We start from the raw sequence: 10,424 nt of genomic DNA on the forward strand, positions 1-10,424 counted from the left end.
AACTCGTCCCCAGGCCCCAATTTTTGAAGTCTCCAGGCTGCCCCAAAGTTTTGGGACATACACACACACACACAGACACACACACACACACACATTCTCAGATTCTAACTCAACTGAAGTTGAGAATGAAATAAAATCTGAAAAATAAGGCATTTTTTGTGTTCAATTTTCCAGCATCTAACTTTTAAGTCTGGGCTTTTTGCTGTTTAGTTTCATATCTATTCCGAGCTCGGCGTTAGGCGAACACGAATAGGCCGGGTCGTGAGTTAGCTATATACCCAATAAAGACCTAATGTAATTCTATGTTTTAATAAAAAATAAATAAAAATTGAGAGTTAAATTTCAACACCTCAACTTCCCACTGGAGAAATTTGCCAAAATATCGTCCCCAGTGGAAAACTCCCCACTGTTTTCTTGCTCAAAAACAATGGAATTCAAATCCCTCGTCAAAAGGAATATCAATGTTATTATTACCCCCACTGGCAGAAAAAATCCCGTCGGGTCTGTGAGAAGGGGGTGTATTTCACCATGCAACAGTCTAAAATAGGGATATATATAGCATGAAAAAATAAAATGTTTTCTCCTATCAGACCTACAAACAACGAAGAGTGGCCGAATTCTTTTTCCTCTTAAATTTTATTTATATAATATTTAAATGAATTGCTTGTCAAATGGACTACGAGCACTTACAACAATCATATTTGACTTTTTCTATATTTCAGTATGTGTTAATACAAAGTATATGGTTTTGAGCACCCCGGTGACAAGAGCAGTCTATGCTCGCTTACCCAGCCCGCACTGATGAGTCCTGTGGTAAGGACGAAACACGTGTCTGCGGATAGGTGTAAGGACAGATATATGCAGGTTTCGTTCTCAATCCCCAATTATGTGCAGCTGATTCAGAAGCTTACCCAGCCCGCACTGGTGAGCCCTGGGAAGGACGGAACACGTGTCTGTGGATAGATATGTTTCAGTAGTATATTATTTCATGACCATTAAAAATGTACAATGTTTTTGGATAACTTAAAATATTTACAACGGTTAGAGTAAAAATAGATTTTTCTATAAGTTTCTATGTTTCAATTTTGATATATACAGAAAAATGTTTTCCCAGTTTAAAACTAAAATCATTCAATATATTAAATTTTATACAGTCACAACATTAAGGAGCCTCTTTAAGTTAAAAATGTCCCATGAATGGTAGGTAGATTTGATAAGAATACCTGACTTGCCAGGGATGAAGTGATTACCCAGTAATAAGAGCGAAATAAAATCAAAATTGACAGGTTGACATCTTTAAAAGCAGCGCCTGGATAGCTTTTGAATGTTTACCAAGCATCCTAGCCGACTGGCCAATGAAAACATTTGAGAATAAACTCAATTGACCCTCTCTAATTCTATCTTCAAGGGACTAAAGAAGTATAGAAAGATTCGAATTATTTGTACGACTTCCCAGCTGAGGGGACATTTGAATTCGGATAACAGAAAGATTCGAATAATGTACCGTAAATCCTCGAATAAGCGCCCCGCTCGAATAAGCGCCCCGCCTGAATAAGCGCCCCCCTTAGAGCCTAAAAAATTAAATAAGCCCCCGGGCGCTTATTCGAGGGTTTACGGTAGTTCCACGAATTAGAAAAAGTAAACCCAATTGAGAAAAAATTTAGCTAAGAAAATGAAACTATGGTTATAAAGTTATAAAACCTATACGATTTAACTATATTATTTACAATTGATCATATGCAATTGCTAACTTTAAAAATTTGGATTTTTTTAAAAACAAAAAATTGAAAAACAGTTTTGATTTGAATATATGGAGAGGTTGTATGTTGTTGCAAGTTAGCATTCAAACACTGAACTTACTGTGCCATCTGATTATATTTTTATAGCCCTTCTATTATCATTTGACTAATATTGATTTTTAAAAACTTTGAAAATCTATCATCATCGCTTCCAAAGGACTTATTTTTTTAACGTGGAAGGGAAAAAGGTTTGTACGTCTTTTACAACAACTTTCACTGTAGGAAGGAAGGAAGGAATGGTTTAGTACTTAGCAAAATAAATCCAAAACAAGCAGATATCATACATCGAGCTTTAAAACTTCCAAAAGATGGCGTATGTACAAGCCTTCAAGAAAAGAAATTATACCTCAGAATGTAACACTCGTTATAAAATCCAATGGTCAATTCAACTCATAATATTTGTGAGTGATAGGGTCGTAATAACAATTGAGGTCTGGATCGAACTTCAAATCCAAAAGTTCTTCTGATTGACTACCGTCCATTTTACCTATTAAAAAAAGAAATCTCAAACTATATTAGACAGTGCATATTTGATCTCCGAGAAGATTCTGATTACTCCGCGCTGGGACGTATGCGTAAGAGAATATGCTCAGGTTGCGGCATTGAGTTTCAAGCCCGAAGGGCTAGAGGTCAATCTCTTTGGTAGGATTTGAAGCCAACAAATCCTACCAAAGTTGCGCGGCCTTGAGCGACCCGCCTGGTTTTTACACAAATGACAGATTGAAACTAAAATTTACCGCTTATTTCGAAAAATATATCACTCGAAACCAAAGGAATTGCTAGATTCAATCCGACATCAAAAATACGGCGCATATTTTAAGGCTTCAATTTTTCTTGCCTGAGAAAGGTTAGAGATTGACCTCTAGCCCTTCGGGCTTGAAACTCAATGGGTTGCGGACCCCTTTCGTCAAAAATGATAAGATTCAATGAAGAAATTCTGAATTTTTTCCAAGGTTTCAAGTCTAAAAAAAAATGTTCTTATAATTGGGCTTTTCCAGAAAAAATTCGTTCATGGGGGGTGGAGGATATATTATTTTTTCTGTGATCTACCCCTGGACATTTCGATTTTTCACCCCCTGGACACGTGTTTTACCCCTGGACAACCATCAAGTTGACCCCCTGGACAGAAATATTTACCCCTGGACATCGCAGATTCACCCCATGGACATGGCAGTTTTTCAGGGTTTTTTTCAATACCCCTGGACAATATATCCTCCACCCCCCATGAATGGTTTTTTTCTGGAAGAGCCCATTTTCACTATTTTGAGAATTTTGGTCTGAATTTAATGAAAATTGAATGTTTTGGAGTCTGCAAAGCATTTAAATCTTTCTAAAAACGTTCTTAGATTTTTAGCCTTGAAGCTTTACTTTGCTGTTATATAAAAAAGCGTCCATTTACAAATCAACATACCTGGGTAGTTATTGTTCGGATCTGCTTGTTCACCAACGCGGGGTGTTGCTGGTATGGTGGCTGATAAGTCCAATGTTGAATTCAAACTTTGAATCTCATCTTGGTATCTACAATGATAAGTGAAATAAAAAGCATTACTATCTGTGGAAACATCACTATCTGTGAAACATTATCTGTGGAATATTTGTGGAAAATAAAGGAACACACATAAACCGCTTATGGTAGACTAGTACGGTGTTCGCACAGCGAACGGGATTTGGAACTTTTGGATAAAAAACTAATGACAAAAGCCAATAAGTGGGTAATTTTGGGACCTTAACTGGGACTTTTTTCCCAAATTTGTCTTATGAGGAGCAAATATAGGAATTCACTTTTTTCAACGCTTTTACAAACTGAAATTAGGAAAATAGGGGATTGAAAATATTAGATTTTATGGTTTTTTCGACCCTTTCCGGAGATTTTGAATATCCAAAGAGGTACCCACTCGAACCCGTTTGCCTATGTAACCTCCCTTTCTCCGGGGCCAGAAGAGGAATGTAACATTACCTGTAGTTTCGAAACTTCTTGGGTGGCATATCCGTATAAGTTGTATCATCACTACATTCTGAAACATTATCACTATCTTCTGCATCTTTGCTTTGCATTATAAGTGAACCTAACTGTTCCTTCAAACGTTGTCTTAAAGCCATGTTTGGTGATTTATCTAACATTTTGTTATTATGATCCATTGTCATGGCAACTGAATTATTGGTTTGATCTTGAGAACTATTTAACCATGACATACTATCTGAATCACATGATTCTCTCATAATGAAAGATGAGGGGATAATACTTTTCTGTTGTTTTTCTGCTCTCGTTAGTTCTGAATCTCTGGAGATTTGAGGCTGGATTTCACCATTACTGTTCAGATTATCACTACTTGAAAAGTCGCTGATGATACCGCTACTGGTGTCAGTTTTCTGGTCAATTTCAATTTTCAATTGATCTTCATCTTGTGATACGAAGGAGTGACTATTTTTCAATGACGTCCTCTCCTCGTGGGTATAATTCTGATTCATATCTGTGACATGTAGTTCTGGTGAATTCCCAGAGCTTCTATGTTCTTCGTTTACATATTCTTTATCTGTCCTCTCTAAGTCAATATCAGATATTCCAGAATCTGGAATATTCTCGTAGGAATGTTTTTTGTTATTCATGTTTTTCGAAGACAGTATCTTATTACTAGTATTTTCATTCTTTAGTTCTTGTGGTAGAACAAGCATAGATGTAGACTCTGAATATTCCCAACTCAAATCGACACCAAACGATTTCTCTAGCTCCTTATGATCACCGTTTGAAGCATTAGAAATAGTGTAAGTGTCATTATGTCCGCCATTTTGATGAGGTGAGATTTGAGCCTCAGGTGAAGACTTCTTTTGTGGTTGATCAAGAAATTTCGGTCTAGGAGCACTTTCATCCCCGTTCCGTGAAGAAGACCGCGATTTGGATTCACTTGCTGGCCGACTACGAGAGGTCGACGATTTCTGTTGCGAAACACTTAACGAGTTACGATTCTGTCTAATAACAGATCTTGGTCTAGACGAGTAAACATACAAATCACTGTTGGCGCTATTACAACTACTATACGTAGATTCATCTTCTCGACAACTACTCCGAGTTCTCAATTTCAAATAGTCATCAATCTCATTTTCATCTGCTAGAGCCATTAATTCTTCGTTCGTTTCATCCTCGTTCGTTTCATCCTCGTTCGTTTCATCCTCGTCGTTTGTCGTTGATGCGAAAACATTGTCGGTCAAGTCTTCGTTATTCGGTACATCATTTTCGGCTCTTGTTATTTGATCATCGGCACCGTCTCTTGTATCACTCTCATCGTTCTCGGTTTGGGAGATAGAAATACTTCTGCCGTATCTATTATTTCGCTTAGTCGTTGATCCGATTTTTGGTAAAACCGTCAAAGATTTACTTTTGAAATGCAATTCTCGGTTATCACTGATATCTTTCTCTGTTTGTTCTAGATCGAATGCTGAGCGAGAAATACCTTTCTTGATTTTGAGAACAGCTGGTAGTTCATCTGGTTCTGCTATAGAAGGGCGCCGCCTGTTTCTTGAGTCAGCACTTTTCGAGAAGATTTGTTGTTTCGGGCGGTCATTTGTGGCAGGTATTTCGCGTGATCTGACGTCAGCACTTTTAACAATACGCCCTCTTCGTACGTTTGGTGTTTTATTTTTCTTACCTGACGGCGGTCGAGGTTGTAATGGTGTTTTCTTCTCCACCTGAACGCTTGGCGGGCGAGCTTCCAATTCATTATTGTTCAAATCTAGTTGGCGAACGCTTTTAGCCGATGGTCTCGAAGGTAGAATGCTAATACCTCTAGAAGTTAAACTTGGTTCAGAGCCATTTGAATCAGTTGATTGCTTAGTCTTTGATTTTCCGGATTTAGAAAAACGACGTGCGGTATTTGAGCAGTCGGTACCTTCCTCTAAATCAAGTTTAGAACGAGATCCTGAACGAATACGAGATCCGAAAGCGATATGAGAGTTTTCTGAAGTGTTTGTTGACGGTTTGACGGGTGTTCGTTTGAGTGGGTGGCCACCAGTACCAGCACGTATATTGATGTTGGCTTCGTCAAATGTCTGTGAATCAATAATCTGAAAAGGAAAGGGAATAAAAATTCCATATTGACATTCATGATTGAGAGCATGGGTTAAAAGAAGTGAAAATCACTGCTTATGTTTGTTGTTTTCACCAAATAGAGACTGGATCTAGTGGTATGGATTTGCTGCTACCACCTCAAGCAAAGCCAAAAAACGATGTTTGCCAAATTTGGCTTTTTGATAGACTTGATGGCGCTGATAAGTGGTCCCCGGGCTAGTTTGTTGTAAGACTAAGGCGAAATACTATGAAAAGCAAATGGTTAAAGAAAGAGAATCGTAAACTGGCTGCAGTTAAAATCTCAGAGGGATTGATTTTCAGCTGGATGGAAGAGGTGATTCCCACACAGAAAAGATTTAAAATTAGATAGTTGAAACAAAGTTACTTTCAAACTCTCACCTGTGTTAAAAATTGTATGTTGACAGGAAAATTTAAATTCTTCGGGATATCAATACTGTGTTCCGGTTTGTCCTTCAAAGTGAATATTCTCTTCAATTTACAGTTGGCTGAGATCACAAGACTGTCAACGTGACTAAAGGAGTTTCCTTCGAAATAACTTGCCACTAGATCCTTCATATCAAGACCTAGGTTGATCCAAGAATCAGTTTCGACTACGGAACAAGGCATTTTAACGTGATGAGCTGTGATCGAAATCTCGCGCGTTGAGCTGGAAAAGATGATGCGTAGCTTTAGGTTGGATTGCGTGATGACTGAAATTTCAAGTGTGAATGAATTTCCCGATTGAAGTGATAATTGAAGGATGAGAAATTGCTGAGTTAGATGTAATGATTGTTTCGTGTTTTTCGGGTACGCGATTTTGGATCGCGCAGAATCTCCATTCAAGTTGAGGATGAATGTTCGTAATAAGTTATCAAATTCCTTCCGAACTGCTGATGATGGACCATGTACTTTCAACTTGGATAAAGGATCTTTACCGTGAACGGAAAAGACGTCGAGAGAAGGACCTCCCTATAAAAAAGAAAGAAAGAAGAGATATAAAATTGAAGTTTAATACCTGTAGTTAGAATTTAAACATCTAGAGTCATCGTTATTAGCATTGACCATCCCATAAGAAGAAGTTGGCGTATAATCTAGAATCCATACACGTTTTTTTTTTAAGAAACTAGTTTTACCAAGCAGCCTCGATATTTCTTAAGAAATCGGTCTTTTGAGCCTTAAATGTTTCTTACATGTTTCTAAACTTTTTGACATAATCAGCCTCATGGAAGGCTGGATTGGAAGGTTATTAAAAAAAAAACGAATAAAAAATGTTATTTTCTCATTCTCAGCCTCAGCATGTTTCTTAGATGTTTCTTAGTTTTTAGGCATTCTGAGCCTCATGTTTCTTAAAAGTGTGTTTCTTAAAAACGTGTATTCTAGATAACCTCGTATTCAAGTTCTTTCATGAATTAAAAACATGTTTCTCTCTTGTTACAGCATACTGATATTCTAGCATACATAATCTATGATTTCTCTCATCTCACATTTTCAAAAAAATGGACTGTTACAAAATTTTTATACTCTCAAAAGCATCCTAAAGTCAAATGAGAGAGTTAGACCTCGTTTTGAATAATTCATTTTTATGCAGCTGATTTTGCAAGGGTAGGGTGCAAGTTGGCTTTTTTTGTCTTTATATTAAAAAAAAAAACCCGCAAGAATTAACACTTTCAATAAGACGAGTAAATTCCTATCTTTTTCAGCTAACAATACCTTTATTACAATCAATAGATACTTTTAAAGTAACATAAGTTTGCTTAATATTTTTTTTTTAATTTAATATATTTTTCATGACACTTAAATGAATGAGGATAGAAGAAACCCTGTCAACCCTCAGCGGCGCGGTCAACTTTTGAGGAGTTTGGTAACGAAAATTCAAGGAAAATTCTTCTCGACGACGGTATCGAAAATACAATGTAGGAGTGCTTTTGTGTAACATACACTTACATCATGGCGTTCTAAATCTAGATTTAGAATCCAGTGTCTTACATGGTTACTACATTGGCCTTTCTAGTCGAGCAAATCTGCTCTAACTTACAGTTTGAAGTAAAAGAATTACTACATTCATGTTTTTTATGAATTTCAGATAATTTTGAGCAAATTTGGCTAATTTCTTCAATTCTATAGGTGGCCAATAATCTTACAATGTTCAGCCTAAAATGTTATTGCCTTCATAGCTTCACGCAAGGATATTGGACAGGAATCTCGAATTTTTGCGCGCGCGCGTTTGTTCGTATTGTATGTTCCGGCTAATTAAGTGTTCCGCAAAAATATGGCGGTAAATTATACAGCGGCAAATGCTATACACATTTTCATATTACGTTATATGCTATTATATGCTATTACAATTATTATATATTACAATTCATAAGTTTTGATTTAGCATTGAAAAGCTGAAGCTAGTGTTATAAATGCAAATTATAGAAAAAGTATATAATTACACCATAACACGAATTACAATATTACTTTTGCAAATCAAAACAAACAAAATGGCTGACTGGTTATGATAATGATTTGATTCTTTCGTCTTTGACTGGAAAAAGTGTTTTGTATGTCTAATTTTGTTTCTTGTCTTTAAAACTGAATAAATACTCTAATTTAGTCAGAGTTCATTTCAGCAATGATTTCAATTCTTTTTCGAATCTTTAAAGAAATTTGCTCAAGTTTTCAATGTACATTGTTGATATTTTTTGTTCAAACTGTAATTTATCTTTGTCTGTTATTTTTAATAACTACTTTATTGTTTATAGAGCTTCTTGAGCTTTAAAGCCCATTATATGGTCGTAACTCGGGAATGTCTTTCTTAACTTGGTAAAACAAGATACCGGCAAATACAAAAAAGTAGAAGTATCATATGAATCCAAAATTGAAGTGAATCAATGTAAACAAACTTTATTTTTTTGGTCTTCAAAATAGATTACCTCACTTAGAGTGTTTTCACTGTTTGTTCAGTGTGGTAAAGTTATTTGGAAAACATGAAAAAAGTTTGTATATGCGCACATTCAACTTTTTCAGTTGTGATAGCATACGTAATAACTTGCGCTCCAGTAGTTTGGTGAAATAGCTCAAATTCTAGCTTTCCAAGTTAGAGGGACCTTCCCGAAGGCATTTACGTGGTTAGACTAGGCACGCAGACAGTCAGACAGAAACACCATAAAGTGAAAGTATATAGCTTTAAACTCAAAAGTTAGCTTCCGAAGGCACGTCTCTTCATTGTGTGCTTGCAATCATCTTAATGGATTCAATCTTTTCACTTGGAGAAAAGATTGCATCATGAAAAATACTATGCACTTTAAAAAAATTAGGCCTTTCAACTTTTCTCGATGTACTCTGCATGGACCACAATGGATTCCTTTATTTTCTTTTGACCAATAACATAAAAGATTTTGCTTGAGAAGTGCAATCACAGCGTAGGCGAGGGAGTCCGGGTCTTAGTGTTGGTTTATTTCGCCCTATTTAGATGCGCAGAGTGTTTAGGCAAGTCAACAGAGAACATCAATCAATCAATCAATAATTAAATCAATCAATAATCAAATCAATTAATTATTCCTGATTATTTTTTATGTTTCAATCTTTAAAGCATTACAAGCTTTATAAGTGCATGACATGACCTTTCATTGGGGGCATTTAGTGAAAGCTATGACTAGTTATAAACAGGGTCCTAATAAAGAAGTGTAAATTAAACAAATACATGTGTTTTCACCTACCTGAAATTCATTTTTAAACATGTTTCGTCCAACCAAACTCTTTCATTATTCTTGTGCAAGAACAAAGGTACCAAAAACAAATACAACCACAGTACCAAGGTTTTATTTCATGTTTGTTATCCTCTTTTAGTGTTTATTATTTTTGCGTCTGGTGAGAAGAAAATCAATCGTAAACCTAACATTAACTTGAATACAAGAAAAATATCCGTTAATACAAACCAGACTGAGCTAACGCCTTGGATTATTTCAATTTACCAAGAACTATGAAGATAATACCTAATTAAAACAACCATAAATCAGACCAAACAAATTGTAAATTTTCTTTATCTTTCATCAATTTTATCAGGAATTGTGAAGATTATACCTAATTTAATCTACTGAAATGGTTATGAAGAATAATCCTAAAAATAGTGTAATTTTTTGAATAAACAATACACTCAAAGAAGCACCGAAATCATGATTTCTACCCACATTTTCTTCTTGTTATTTTCATACTATAGAAAAAAATGAAACCGAGTCAACTGGCAGACAATAAAAAATAATAGAGAAAGTCAAGCTAAAGCTGAAGAATAGTACTGAGCTGACAGTCAAAATTCTAGGATTTCTATTTTTATTTCAAGCCATAGGAATGTTCCTGATTCGTTTAGAGGTTAAAAAAAGCAAATAAAAATATCCTGAGATATAAATAATAGATACCTTATTATTCCCATATGTATTACAGAATTATATTAAAGAAATAAATTATTTATCCAAAAATTTGAACTGCAATTAGTATTCACACGTACTGTGTTTTTTAAAATAACCAAAGAAAGAGATTTCAGAAGAGAACTGATATTTTATCTCTCATACACACTTTTT

General features: G+C 35.6%; 1 protein-coding gene across 1 annotated transcript; it reads right to left on the minus strand.

The window, feature by feature from the left end:
• Positions 1 to 960: 960 nt before the first annotated feature.
• On the minus strand, positions 961 to 9,716 carry LOC136797617 (protein CFAP20DC-like). Its single transcript, XM_067054206.1, has 5 exons — positions 9,567 to 9,716; positions 6,262 to 6,831; positions 3,757 to 5,858; positions 3,211 to 3,317; positions 961 to 2,286 (listed from the first exon to the last, which is right to left on the minus strand). Exons 1-5 carry the CDS (start codon positions 9,585 to 9,587, stop codon positions 2,180 to 2,182), a joined length of 2,907 nt encoding a protein of 968 aa, XP_066910307.1. The 5' UTR covers positions 9,588 to 9,716; the 3' UTR covers positions 961 to 2,179.
• Positions 9,717 to 10,424: the final 708 nt, after the last annotated feature.

Source organism: Clytia hemisphaerica, unplaced genomic scaffold (assembly GCF_902728285.1).
Source record: "Clytia hemisphaerica strain Z4C2 unplaced genomic scaffold, Clytia hemisphaerica genome assembly, whole genome shotgun sequence".
Taxonomy (NCBI): domain Eukaryota; kingdom Metazoa; phylum Cnidaria; class Hydrozoa; order Leptothecata; family Clytiidae; genus Clytia; species Clytia hemisphaerica.

Bases quoted from the DNA above. Each gene is read 5' to 3' on its own strand.
- LOC136797617 (XM_067054206.1), bottom strand. From the start codon at position 9,587: ATGTTTAAAAATGAATTTCAG. The intron at 6,832-9,566 runs GTAGGTGAAAAC...TCTTTTTTATAG, and splicing joins TGTTTAAAAATGAATTTCAG to GGAGGTCCTTCTCTCGACGT. The intron at 3,318-3,756 runs GTAATGTTACAT...TTATCATTGTAG, and splicing joins AAGAAGTTTCGAAACTACAG to ATACCAAGATGAGATTCAAA.